Source organism: Leptonychotes weddellii, unplaced genomic scaffold (genome assembly GCF_054177405.1).
Source record: "Leptonychotes weddellii isolate Sample4059 unplaced genomic scaffold, ASM5417740v2 HiC_scaffold_851, whole genome shotgun sequence".
In the NCBI taxonomy this organism is placed as follows: domain Eukaryota; kingdom Metazoa; phylum Chordata; class Mammalia; order Carnivora; family Phocidae; genus Leptonychotes; species Leptonychotes weddellii.
This window is the reverse complement of record NW_028056047.1, coordinates 673-14856: the sequence shown is the minus strand read 5'-3', so window position 1 is coordinate 14856 and position 14184 is coordinate 673. Positions and strand designations below refer to the sequence as shown.

The 14184-nt window shown below is 40.4% G+C and overlaps 1 protein-coding gene across 1 annotated transcript; it reads left to right on the top strand.

Annotated features, from left to right (window-relative positions):
* The first annotated feature begins 462 nt into the window (after positions 1 to 462).
* On the top strand, positions 463 to 13762 carry LOC102727925 (lysine-specific demethylase 3B). The gene is made up of 8 exons (XM_081811573.1): positions 463 to 4865; positions 6485 to 6612; positions 7953 to 8229; positions 8956 to 9212; positions 11621 to 11887; positions 12703 to 12874; positions 13266 to 13356; positions 13495 to 13762. The coding sequence occupies exons 1-8, from the start codon at positions 4769 to 4771 to the stop codon at positions 13745 to 13747; spliced, it is 1542 nt and encodes a 513-aa protein (XP_081667699.1). The 5' UTR covers positions 463 to 4768; the 3' UTR covers positions 13748 to 13762.
* The last annotated feature ends 422 nt before the right edge of the window (positions 13763 to 14184 follow it).

Sequence of the window (14184 nt, the reverse complement as noted above, 5' to 3'; positions counted from 1 at the left end):
TGAGAGGGGGGAGGGGCAGAGGGAGAAGCAGACTCCCCGCCGAGCAAGGAGCCCCATGTGGGACTCGATCCCGGGACTCCAGGATCATGACCTGAGCCGAAGGCAGTCGCTTAACCAACTGAGCCACCCAGGCGCCCCAAGAAAAATTTTTTTTAATTAAAAAATAATAAAGGGGTGCCTGGGTGGTTCAGTCAGTTAAGCGTCCAACTCTTGATTTCAGCTCAGGTCATGATCTCAGGATCATGAGATTGTGCCCCACGTCAGGCTCTACGCTGGGCTTGGAGCCTGCTTAAGATTTTCTCTCCCTCTCGGGCACCTGGGTGGCTCAGTCGTTAAGCATCGGCCTTCGGCTCAGGCCATGATCCCAAGGGTCTGGGGTCGAGCCCTACATCGGGCTCCCTGCTCTGCGGGAAGCCTGCTTCTCTCCCGTCCCACTCCCCCTGCTTGTGTTCCACCATATCTCTTGCCAAATAAATAAAATCTTTAAAAAAAAAAAAGATTCTCTCCCCCTCCCCCACCCCCCTCGCACGCTCTTGCTCTCTCTAAAAAATAATAATTAAAAAAAAAATAAAAATAAAAACTAATATGAACAAATAAGTAAACTCATAAGTAAATGCAGAGAACAGACTAGTGATTGCCTGAGGGGAAGCAGTGGGAGGTGAGCAAAATAGGTGAGAGGGGTTAAGAGGTACAGAGTTCCAGTGATAAAATAAATAAGTCACAGGGATGAAAAGTATGGCACAGGGAATATAGTAATTAATGTTGTAATAACACTGTATGGTGACAGATGGCAACTACATTTATCATGTTGAGCATTGAGTAATGTATAGAATTGTCAAATCACTATGTTGTAAACCTGAAACTGCTTCAGTATATCAACTATATGTCAACTATACTTCAGTAATAAAAAATTTTTAAATAAAAGCATAATCAGATATGTAAAAAAGCAGGATAATATGACCAATAATCTGGGGGAAACAAATCATCAATAGAAACAAATCCAGAAATGACAGTGATGATAGAATTACTGTAAAAGGACCTTAAAGCTGCTATTATAAATGATATAAATATATTGAAAGACATAAAGGGAGACATGAACATGAGTAGAGAAACAAAATACATAAGGGACCCAAGTGAATCATATAGGGATGAAAAATACCTCAAAAAAAATTACACTAGGTGGGATAATAGCAAATGAGACACTGCAGAAGAAGCTGAAGTTAGGCATAACAGTAGAAAACCAACACTAAGCACAGAGAGAAGAAAGACTTAAACTTTTATAAATTGAAGAGTGACTTGTTGAAGTATATGAAATACCAGGCAGTCTACCAAACATATAATTGTTGGGAGTTCCAGAAAGAGAAACAGTGGGAAGGCAGATATAAAAAATACCTAAACAAATAGAGCCATAAATTTTCCAAATTTGATGAAAAAGCTATAAAACCACAAATCCAACAATCTCAAACAGAAGAAGCATTAAGAAAACCACCCAAAGCACATCATAACTCACCTAACTTAAAAGCAGTGATAAAGAGAAAATCTGAAAATCACAGGAAGGAAAAAAAAATACAACATATTATATACAAAGTAACAAAGATAAGAATGACAGCCAACTTGTCAGAAACCCTGTTTACCCGAAGACAATGGAACATCTGCAAGTCCTAAAAACAAACCTTTTAACCTGAAATTCATACCTACTGAAAATATCTTTCAAAAATGAGAGTGAAATAGTTTTTCAGACCAAGAAAAGCTGATAGAGATCATCCCCAGCAGATTCACACTCAAAGGTAGTTTTATTCAGGGAAAACAATTGATATAGTAAGGGAATTCGGATTTACACAAAGGAATGAAAAACTTCCTATGTGATAAATATGTGAGTACATATAAAAGACTTTCTTAATCTTTTTAAAAGATAGCTGTTTAAAGGAAAAGTAGCAATGTAATGTGGGGTTGATTATATATGTAAAATTAAAATACATAGTAACAGCACAAAAGAAAGGGAAATGGAGGAATAGTTTCATAAGGGTCTCACACTGTGTGTGAAGAGTGGTATGATATTTGAAGATAGACTGTGCTAAGTTAGAGATACTACAAACCCTAGAGCAAACAATAACTAAGAGGTATATATAGCTAAATAAGCCAGAAGTAGAGACAAAATCAAATCATAAAAGCAGTTAATTCAAAAGACGGAGGAAAATGTAGCAAAAAATGGGACAAATAAACAGATACACAGTGTATCTTGTATTCAGTTTTCTTGGGGTGGGTAGCATAATTACAAAAAAAAAAAAATGTCTAAAAAGGTCTTTGAGGGAGTGATAAAGAAATAAAGGTTGAAAAACACTGAACCTAGATAGATATAGGTAGGAACATCTTACATAATGCAAAAGACTGAATTTTTCTCCCTGAGATCAGGAGCAAAGCAAGGTGTCTACTTTTCATAACTTCTATTCAGCACTGAGCTGAAGTTACTAGTCCACATGAAGAAATAAAAGCATACCCCTCCTCCCCCAAAAAGGCATATAGACTGGAACAAAGTAAAATGTTTTTTTATTTCCTGGTGACATGATCATCTATATAGAAAATACCAAGTAGAGTGCCTGGCTGGCCCAGTCAGAAGAGGGTGTTACTCTTGATCTCGGGGTCATGGGTTCATGCCCCATGTTGGGTGTAGAGATTTGTTCTTTTTTTAACTTTGTAGTCTTTTTTTTTTTTTTTTTAATATTTTATTTTTAGGTAATCTCTACACCCGCTGTGGGGCTTACACTCACAACCCAAGTCAACTTCAAGAGTCATGTGTTCTACCGACTGAGCCAGCCAGGCACCCCAGATGTAGAGATTATTTGGCTGGGGGAAACTTCAAAAAAAAAACAAAAACCCCAAGAAATCTACAAAAAAGCTATAAGAACTAAAATATGAGTTTAGCAAGATTGCAGGACAAACTCAACACAACAAAAATCAATTCTATTTCTGTATGGTGTCAATGAGTAATTTGAATTTTTAAATCAGTATTATTTATGGTAGCATCAAAAAAACATGAATTGGGTAGGGATAAATTTAGTCAAAATGCAAAAAACACATACACTGAGAACTGCAACATATTGCTGAGAAAAATGAAAAAAGACTAAATAAATGCAGAGATGTGCCATATTCATGGAAAGAAGATTGTGTATTAAGATGTTACTTCTTCCAAATTAATCTATTACATGTAATTCAAATCAAAATCCCAGTAGACCTTTTTGTAGAAATTGACAAGCTGGTTCTAAAATTTATATGAAATTCAAAGGACTAGAATAATCAAAACAATTTTGAAAAGGCAGTTGGAGGATTTGAACTACTTCATTTTAAGAGTTATTATAAAGCTATAGGAATCAAGGCACTGTGGTAATACAATAGAACAGAGATAATACACACATATATAATCAATTGATTAGTTGACAAAGGTGCCACAGTAATTCAGTGGGGAAAAGATAGTTCTTTCAACAAATGGTACTGGAATAATTGTGTATTCATACTCAAACTTAATTTTTACTCACTCCATATATTAAAAGTTAACTCTTAAGTAAATCATAGGCCTAAACATAAAAGCTTAAAACTATAAAAACCTCTAAAAGGAAAAAATAGAAGATCTTTGTGTCCTTGGGTTGGATAAGTATTTTTTAGATAGGACACAAAAAGCAAAAGAAAAAATACTATCAAATTTGAAAGTTTTTGCTCTTCAAAAACAGTCAAAAGGCAAGCCTTCCATATTTGTTAAAGGACTTGAATCCACCGTAAAGACCTCTTATAACTCAATAAGAAGACAACCCAATTTTTAAGTGAGCAAAAGATTTGAACAGATACTTTATCAAAGAAGATAGATCAATGGAAAATTAAAACCATAATGAAAAATCCCTAATATCCACTTGGAAGGCTAGAATTTTAGAAACTGACAGTACCAAGTGTTGCCAAGGATGTGGAGGAACTAGAACTCTTAAAATTGCTGGTAGGAATGCAAATTGGTACCATCACTTTGGAAAACCTGGTATGGCCATTTCTTACAAATTTAAACATAAACGTACCATGTGACCCAGCATCCCCCTTCTAGGTATTTATGAGAGAAATGAAAGCGTGTCCACATAAAAGATTGTCCTTAGATGTTTATAGCAACTTTATTCATAATAGCCCAAAATTGGAAACAATCCAACTGTTCACCAGCTGTTGAATGAGGGGTTTTTGTTGTTTTTTTAAAGTATATCCATACCATGGAAAAGTACTCAGCCATAAAAAGGAATGAATTACTGATACATGAACAATATGTATAAATCTCAAATCATGCTATCTGAAAGAAACCCAACACAAATGACTATATACTGTATGCTTCCAGTTATATGAAATTCTAGAAAAAGCAAAACATTAGTATTAGAAAGTTGATCAGTGGTGGCCAGAGGTTAAGAAAAGGCTTTTGACCATAAGCAAAGGACTTGAGGGAACATCAGGAAGAGAGATGGAAATGTTCTATATCATGATGGTGGTAGTGTTTATACAATTGTATACATTTGTCAAAATTCATTGAAGTGCACACTTTAAATTGTTAAATTTTTTGTATGTATATACAAGAGATAACAATAAAACAATGAACCAGATTTTTTAAAAGTTAGATGTTATCCTCTCTGGCCCATGAGAAAATTGACCTTTAGGATCTGAAACTCTTACTCACTAAGGAGGATACATCTTGTGACCCTCGCAAAATAAATGAAGTCATTTCATTTCTGTTTCAGAGACAGAAGAGATGGGTGATGAAGAGGTTTTCTCCTGGTTGAAGTGTGCAAAGGGACAGTCCCATGAACCAGAGAATCTCATGCCCACACAGATCATCCCTGGCACAGGTTAAGGGAGTTCTTTTTTAAATTTGGTGAAAGAGGGGCTCCTGGCTGGCTCAGTTGGAGGAATGGTGGCTCTTGATTTCGGGGTTGTGAGTTTGAGCCCTACATTGGGTGTAGAGATTACTTAAATAAACATTTTTTAAAATATTAAAAATAAAAAATTTTGGTGGGGAAAAAAGTGTTTTTAATTTAATTGAGTTATAATTCACACACCATAAAATCTGGTGAAATGGTTTATCTTGGCCTGATTTTTGTTACGCCTCCCCAGATTTTTCTGACAGTTTGAATCGTTAGATATCGGTTAGATTTTATGCAGCCAGTGCACACACTTTGCCTCATCTTTCTGGTTAGAGAAGTTGGTTGCTTTTCTACATAACATTTTACATTCCTGTGGTTGGCAGGATCAGAATAGAGAAAGTCCCACATGTTTCCAGAAAGATTTTTGATTTTAGGTTTGTAAAAATCCAGCTGAAGCTACTCAGACCTCTTGAATCCATGAAGAAGGCAGCTTAACAGTAGGAATGAATGGTCGTGTTTATGTCACAGTCCCAGCTTACTTCACTGATTCCTCCATAAGTCTGTTTCCGGCTTCCACACTTCCGATAACACATACACATTGAAGATGGTCAATCTACTATCTGTATTCTCCTCTGCTGTGGCAGGAGCACTCTTTGGATCCTTATACCCCAGGGCTTCCAAGCAGAAGGGTTCCCTTAGTGCACTGATAGGATGCCTGCTCCCTACTGATCTAAGCATTGATTGTAAATGTTCACATTAAGTTTACATTGGTCTGGTTTTTTCCCCACGTTTAAGTTAGGTATAACTTAAAGCATATAAATCTCAAGTATACAATTCAAAATGTTTGCATGCTCTCGAACATTGAGGAATCTAACCCTAGAGTTTCTCCTGCAGGTCACCTTGTTAATGTTTACTAGAAGAGGGAGTGTAGCTTAGTAGTTAAGAGTGCACAGAACTTCAGAGCTAGGTATACCTCAGTTAAACTATTAGTACTCCCATTTACCAACTATGTGTGCTTGAGCAAATGACGTAAACTTCTCTGAGTATCAGTTTCATCATCAAAAATTGAGAGTATGGGGCGCCTGGCTGGCTCAGTCGGTGCAGTGTGCGACTCTTGATCTTGGGGTTGTGAGTTTGAGCCCTATATTAGGTGTAGTGATTACTTAAAAAATACAATCTTTAGGGGTGCCTGGCTGGTTTAGTCAGTAAAACATGTGACTCTTAATTTCAGGGTCTTGAGGTCTGGGTGTGGGGCCTACTTAAAAAATAAATTTAGGAGCGCCCAGGTGGCTCAGTCGGTTAAGTGTCTACCTTCGGCTCAGCTCATGATGCCAGGGTCCTGGGATCAAGCCTCTGCTCAGCAGGGAGCCTGCTTCTCCCACTCCCCCTGCTTGTGCGCTCTCTCTCTCTCTGTCAAATAAATAAAATCTTAAAAAAAAAAAAATTTTTTTTAATTAAAAAAAAATATTTTCAAAAAAAATTTGAGGGTAAAAGCTACTACCTCATTGAAATGTGGTAAGGGTTGAGGAAGATAATGTAAATGAGATCCTTAGCACAATACATGAAACTTTCTGAGGCTTTTGTTGTTGCTGTCTTTCTTCCAGCTCTTTACAATATTGGAGACATGGTACATGCTGCCCGGGGCAAGTGGGGAATAAAAGCAAACTGCCCTTGTATTAGTCGGCAGAACAAATCTGTATTGAGACCTGCTGTCACCAATGGGATGTCACAGGTAAAGTGGTATGTGTGGGTATAAATGAGAGAAATTTCGCTTCTTAGTACCAGGAAATGCCCCATTTTCACCTGTGTTGTCCTAGGTTACTGTAGGATACCTGAGGAATTAGGGGATGGAGAAGTGTTTCTAGAGGGAGCCCCAAAAAAGCTACTCAAGGGATTTGAATTCCCTCTGCCTGGTATGAGTTTCTCTTCATCTTTAAAACCAGTTCAGGTTGGGTTGATAAATAGCACAAAGAAATTCTCTGCATCTTGTCAAGATTTATACTTCAGGGTCCTTGTGCAGGTGAGAAGTATAGAAAATGTTACTAGGAAGGCAGTCCTATCTGTGTGCATGGTCCCTGTCCTTGTCATGTTAGTTACTGAGGACAGAAATATGAAGATTGGCCTGCTGAGCTGGGATCATTCTACCCTGAAAACAATGCCAGGCCTCCAGAGAGGCAGTGGTTTGCTCATTGCCCTGTCAGAGGTGGAGGTCATTCCGGTTTGATGGTAACTGTTTTGAACAAGAGGCTGTTTTAAAAACACACATGCAGGGTGCCTGGGTGGCTCAGTTGGTTAAGCGACTGCCTTTGGCTCAGGTCATGATCCTGGAGTCCCGGGATTGAGTCCCATATCGGGCTCCTTGCTTAGCAGGGGGTCTACTTCTCCCTCTGATCCTCCCCCCTCTCGTGTGCTCTCTCTCTCTCATTCTCTCTCAAATAAATAAATAAAATCTTTAAAAAAAATAAAAATAAAAACACACATGCACACGCACACACACACCCCCCTACCTGCTTATATTTGGAGGGCTTTCCAAGAACACAACTAACATATGGTCAGTAGGAGGCACAGGAATTAAGGCTGATGAATCTCAAGATATATTTTCAGTAGACTCGGCATATTAGAGCAAATCATCTGGAAAATTCAGTAATAGAACGATAAACATTTATGGAGAATTTATGTGTGCCGAACACTATACTGAGCTCTTGGCATATACTATCTCATTTAATCCTCAGAACAGCTTTATGAGGTCACGTTCTAATCACCTGTTTGCCATTGCAGAAATTGAGCTTCAGGCACGCTACATAAATATAGTTTAATAACATTTTAAAATATATTGTATTATTTATTGTTATGTGCACTATTCTTTCCACAGAACCAAGCATAGTTTCTGTCACATTGTAGGACTCCTTAAATATATGGTAAATGAATGAATGAATGAATGAATGAAATAGCAGTTTATGGGACAGTTTCATGTTGTTTTCCTAGACTTTTTCAGTGTCAGCAGCCCTTACTATGTGTTTTTTTTTCCTATGCAAGGATAGCACTCTAACCGTCTTGGCCTTCTGTGCTTAGCTTCCTAGCATAAACCCTAGTGCCTCTTCTGGAAGTGAAAGCACCTTCTCAGGCGGAGGAGGACCTGCAGCAGTAACATCAGAGACCGACCATGTTCCGAGAGCCGACAGCACTGACGTCAGATCTGATGAGGCTCTGAAAGCAGAGAGTTCAACTTCAAATAGCAATAGTGAGCTAAAAGCCATCAGGCCCCCTTGCCCTGACACAGCTCCCCCCTCTTCAGCCCTGCACTGGTTGGCAGACTTAGCAACTCAGAAGGCTAAAGAGGAAACAAAAGGTGAGATAAACATAAGCCTCTGCCCTGTCTGTGGGTAGAACACTCAAGTTACTCCGGGATTCTTCAAACTCACACATTACCATCCACATTTATGAAACATGGTGCTTGCTTTCTCTTGCTAATCACATGAAATGAGGGAATCTCTTTCATTTTCTTTCTAGAAGTGGAGCTTTTTTTAAAAGGCACATGCCTGGGCTGTACCCCCAGACCTCTTTAGTCAGAATCAATAGATTTTTAATAAGCTTCCAGGTGGTTCTGCTATGCAGCCAGGGTTGATTTTCAGTAGGCACAAAGAGTCACCTGGGGAATTGTTAAAAATGCAGATTCCTGTGCCCCACCAGAACTATTAAATGACAATCTCTTAAGAGTACGATCAAGAATCTCCATTTCTAGTGATCACTCTAGGTGATTCCAGTACAAGTGTTCTGGAGACCCCATTGCAGAAACACTGTCTTAGCAAACGAGGGAGATGAAAGATGGATGGGAACAAGAGGAAGTTTGAAATCCAGATCGGGGAAAGGAAAGAAGAAGTAGGAGAGCTTCTCCTTGGCCATGATCCTACTATAGGCCTACCTGGTCAGGCTTGACCCAGACAAACCGTATGTAGCTTGCGGGGCAGGGAGGGGAAAGTCTCTCCTCCTTACCACTTGGCTAATATTTAGGAGTCACTTGCCTGCTGGATGTTCCTTATCATGCCTAATGCTATTCCCGGTTATGTCCTTACAGAAGCAGGATCCCTGAGGTCGGTGCTCAGTAAAGAGTCTCATTCACCCTTTGGGCTGGACTCGTTCAACTCCACTGCAAAGGTCTCTCCGTTGACTCCAAAGCTTTTTAACAGTCTGTTACTGGGTCCCACTGCCTCCAACAACAAAACCGAAGGCTCTAGCCTTCGAGACCTCCTTCACTCCGGGCCCGGAAAGCTTCCTCAGACCCCCTTGGACACAGGCATACCCTTCCCCCCGGTCTTCTCTACATCCTCAGCAGTAAGTTTTTCTACAACTCTAGCCTTTTCCAGTGAAGAGCCATCAGATATGATAAGTGGGTTAGAGTTTATATGGGTAACTTGTATTCTGTACATTGTCTGTCCAGCTGACAAGATCTTTCTTTACATTGAGTTTGGGGAATGTTTGGGATCCTTTTAAATCGTGAGCTTTTTGTGCCGTGTTAAGAAGTCAGTAGAAATTGAGACATTGTAATTTTCAGTCAGCAGAAATCACTATTTTCTTGACAATAATGGGCATTAATTTTTTTTTTTTTTAACCTAGGCGGTATATCCATGCCCCCTTCTCTTGGATATCTAATAGACACCTCAAACCTAACGCGTGTAAGACCACATTCCTGCCTCTTCTGCCCATAAGCCTGCTTCTCCTTTAGTTTCCTCTCTTGGTCATGGGCATCTGCATTTTTCCCATTGCTTGGCCAGAAATCTTGGAGTCGTCTCTCACATGTCATATCTAATCTGCCAGCACATCCTCAGTTTGATCTTTAAAATGGATTCAGAGTCCACCCATTTCTCATCAGCTCCACCACTTCCCATCTGGTCTGAGCCAACATCCTCCCTTTTCCTGCGTGTTTGTAGTAAACTCCTTATAGTTCCCCTTTATTTCTTCCCTTCTGCACTCTGTAGTCTGTTGTCAGCACAGCAGCTAGAGTGAGTCTTTTAAAATATAAGTGATCTCATTGTCATGATTTATGGCAGCTCTGCCTAAAGTCCTTCGAGGGCTTCCTATTTCTCTCATAGTGTAAACAGAGTCCTTTCAGTGGACCGGAAGGCTCCAGCCCTATCCGTGCGTCTTCCCCGCTCTTCCCTGGCTTCAGCTACCACTCTCCTTGTGCATGCTGCTCTGGCCACCCCCACCTTCTTGTTCTCTGAATGGGACCAGGCAGCCTCCCTCCTCAGAGCCTTTGCACTTGTCCTTTTCTTCCACCTGGAACGAACTTTCCCATGTAACCACAGGCTTGCTTCATCATCAGTTTCGTCTCCTCCCTCCTGAAATGTCACATCCTGTAAGCCTTCTTCTTAAATCACCCTTTTTAAAGTCCATCACACTCCCATTCTCCTCCATAACTGTCTTCCTGGCACTTCATGTTTTTTCCGTAGCATTCATCACCATGTTTGATTTCTTTTCTGTCTTACCTCTCCTTAAAGGATTTTTTTACTTTTATTCACTTCTGAATCACTAGTGCCACAGTTTGATACATAGTAGGTGTTTGTTAAGCATTTACTGAATGAAGGAATTCACAAGATACAAAATTTAAATGATAGAGTGAGAAGTCTCCTTCCCATCGTCGTCTCCCAGCTACCTGTTTTCCTTTCTGGAGGTCAGTCATCATTTCAGGGGCTTACGGTGTGTGTGTATATATATATATACACACACACATATAGAGTTTCTTCCCCCTCTTTTTACACACGTGTTCTACACCTTGCTTTTCTGCTTTCAGTTTGTATTATCTTCGAGATCATTTCAAGCAAGTACGTGAACATGCTTATCAAATTCTTTTTTATGATTAATGGCTGAAATTCGATGATCTGTGGGTGGTTGAGCCCTGTACTATGTGGATTATTTGTTTCTCTTTTGGATTCGAGACTTAATAAATTACTTTTGGCTCTGTTTTATTTGTACATGCTCTGTCAGTTCTCCTTTTTCTTTTTTAGTTTTCCCAGGAAGTTACATGATTACATATACTCTGTACAAATAATGATTAGTGATATTTCAGGCATAGGAATAATCATGTTTACAAAAGCACTCTCAGTTCTGACATTACAGATGTCATTTTGATTTCTGAGCCTGAGCTTTCCCATCACCTGAAACATGTGAGAGATTCTCACTTGTGTGAGAAGCAGGGGAAGAATTGGGATTAGGAGACTTCTTTCAGATTATACCTTTCCAGTTGGATACTTTGGTTTACCCCTTTATTGGGCTATACTCCCTGGTTAAAAAAGGCACTGCCTTGATAAGTCTCTTTAGTACTTAATTGAAGTATTGTATCCCTTGGGCATGCTGGTGAGAAAAAAAAATTATAACCTTCAAAGTCAATGATCGTTTCCACTCAGCTACAGTATTCTGTGATCCCTGTGGTCTCCATGCAAATCCTTACTACCAGGCTGGATGCCAAAGATATTTCTTAGGTCTCCAGTCTCTTGAGGCAGAGGGGATCTTTCCGTACCTTTCTTTTATGAACGTGAAGCACAATGTGGAGGACAGGAAAATTTAAGATCTTGACTTAATAGGCCCCGCCCTTCAGTTACAAAAGCAGTTTCAGTAACTTTTATGAAACTTAATGAGGTAAATCAGAACTCCTTCTTGTGAAGAGAGCTGGGAGGCAGTTTTGTGAATGCTCTTCTCATGGTGCCTCAGTCAGACTTACCTGATGGAATTGTGTGTGGCAGGGAGTGAAGAACAAGGCCAGCCTACCCAACTTCCTTGACCACATCATTGCCTCAGTGGTAGAAAATAAGAAAACCTCAGATGCTGCAAAGCGGGCCTGTAACTTGACTGATACCCAAAAGGAAGTGAAGGAGATGGTGATGGGGTTAAATGTGCTGGACCCCCATACCTCTCACTCCTGGCTCTGTGATGGCAGACTTCTGTGTCTTCATGACCCCAGCAACAAAAACAATTGGAAGATCTTCCGGGAGTGTTGGAAGCAAGGCCAGGTAAGTAAGAATAAGCAGTTACCTGGGCCGGCTGGCTGCTTATCCACCACAGCTGCCAGGAGAGTTTCATTTCTGTCTGGGAGACTTTTTGCCAGGGAGATTAAAACATAGTAAGTTCATCTTAGACAGCCTTGCTACTTCGATTTTTCTTGGGTTTAAAAAAAATCAGAAGATTCCTAAACATATATCGTGGTTCCTTCTATTTCTATATAATTCTTATATTTCTATATAGTGTGTAGCTCTGTGTTCTTAAAAGGGCAGTTGAAATGTCTGTGAAGTGGTGATCTGCCGTTAATGACACCTTTAGAGGAAAACCCTTAAGTGTGACATGGGGGTAAGGTGAAGGTGGGTGGAAGTGAGTGGTACTGTTCTAGGTAAACATTTCAAGGCCACACAAGTTTGAATGATAGTGTGATAACACTTGCTAATTCTTATGCTTTAGCAGGTGCTTGAGAAAGGGGGAGGTTATGGAATTGTCTGGATAGTTTTTCATTCTAGATGCGAGGAAGTATTCTCAAAGGTGCATTTGTCAGCTTTTTGTTCTCTCAACGCAAAATAGTGGTAGATGCCAGAGCAACAGAAGTGATTTCTGTGGCATGCCTCCCAGGGTGAGAATCAAGAATAATGATGGAGTAGAAGTAGTTTCCATTTCCTGAAACTGCCATGTTCAAATCTTTAGATTGTGAAACTGGGAAAGAACAGTAAATCATCATGAAGAAGAGGAGGTTGTCCCCAGGAAACCTCCTTTCTGTCCCTTAGCCCTGAGCTAAAAGTATTCCTAAATGGTTCTGATCAGGATATTTTTGTTTCCACAGCCAGTGCTGGTTTCAGGGGTACATAAAAAGCTCAAGTCTGAACTCTGGAAGCCAGAAGCCTTTAGCCAGGAATTTGGAGACCAGGATGTGGACTTGGTGAACTGCAGGAACTGTGCTATAATTTCCGATGTGAAAGTTCGGGATTTCTGGGATGGCTTCGAGATCATATGCAGTAAGTAGCTTTGATACTGGCAGACTGAGCATCTATACACCCAGCACTGCCCCTGGACTGAAATGAAATCTTCTTGGCACGTGGGGGGGCGGGTGTTGGAACACATGTTCTGTCTTGGTGCCAACCAGGTAGCTCTCATGGCAGTAACATGGCTCCCAGAATACACATGCTCCCATGGGTTGTGTGGAGCACTTTCACTGAGGAAGGGGGCTGGAATTCCTGTGAGATGGAAAAATATAGCATGTACTAAAGCAGTGGGTGAGGAAAACAAAGTCCGTTATGACAGGTTACAAGTCTGAAAATAAGAAGTTAGTCTCCTAAAACTTCTGGTCACTGGAAAATCAGGCAGGAGCCAAACTAGCAGATTATGGGAGTGCTTTCTATCTTCCAGAGCGATTAAGATCAGAAGATGGGCAGCCAATGGTGCTTAAACTCAAGGACTGGCCTCCTGGGGAAGATTTTCGGGACATGATGCCAACAAGGTTAGTGAACTACAGTGGGTCATCTTGAGACACTTATGCCTTGCTGGAGCATCTCAAAGTAATTATAGAAAAGGGGACTTTGCCTCTTTGCTTTTTTCCCCTGTAACAAGCTAAGTCATCTTTCCTGATCTTTTATAGGTTTGAAGATCTGATGGAGAACCTTCCCTTGCCAGAATATACCAAACGAGATGGCAGGCTCAATCTGGCTTCTAGGCTACCCAGCTACTTTGTAAGGCCCGATCTGGGCCCCAAGATGTATAATGCCTACGGTATGAGGGAGAAGCGCAAATTGCCCTTTTTGGATGCTACCATTCCCCATTTCACCTATAGAGGGAGATATTTAGTCAGGGTCATTTGTAGAGATAATGGAGGGCAAAGTGACAGATGCTAGAGAAGTTAACAGTGTCCATGATGGCTTGGAGTTTTGTTTGTTTTGTTTTATTTTGTTTTAGAGGGGGAGGGGCACATGGAGAGGGAGAGAGAATCTTAAACAGGTTCCACGCCCAGCATGGAATCCTTTGCAGGGCTTGATTTCATGACCCTGAGATCATGACCTGAGCCGAAATCACGAGTCTGTTGCTTAACCGACTAAGCCATCCAGGCGACCCTTTGTTTTGTGTGTGTCTGTGTGTGTTTTAATTAATTAATTTGTTTATTTTTAAGAAGATTGATTTTAGAGAGAGTATAAGCAGGGGGAGGTGTACAGGGAGAGGGAAGGAGAGAGAATCTCAAGCAGACTCCGTGCTGAGCATGGAACCCAACCCGGGCTGGATCTCACAACCCTGAGATTATGACCTGAGCTGAAACCAAGAGTTGGACACTTAACTG

What these genes read in the sequence shown, in the direction of transcription:
- LOC102727925 (XM_081811573.1), top strand. Translation starts at nt 4,769, where the DNA reads ATGGGTGATGAAGAGGTTTTCTCCTGGTTGAAGTGTGCAAAGGGACAG. An exon ending in TCACCAATGGGATGTCACAG is followed by an intron (nt 6,613 to 7,952) that starts GTAAAGTGGTAT and finishes TTCTGTGCTTAG; the next exon opens with CTTCCTAGCATAAACCCTAG. An exon ending in TGGCTTCGAGATCATATGCA is followed by an intron (nt 12,875 to 13,265) that starts GTAAGTAGCTTT and finishes TCTATCTTCCAG; the next exon opens with AGCGATTAAGATCAGAAGAT.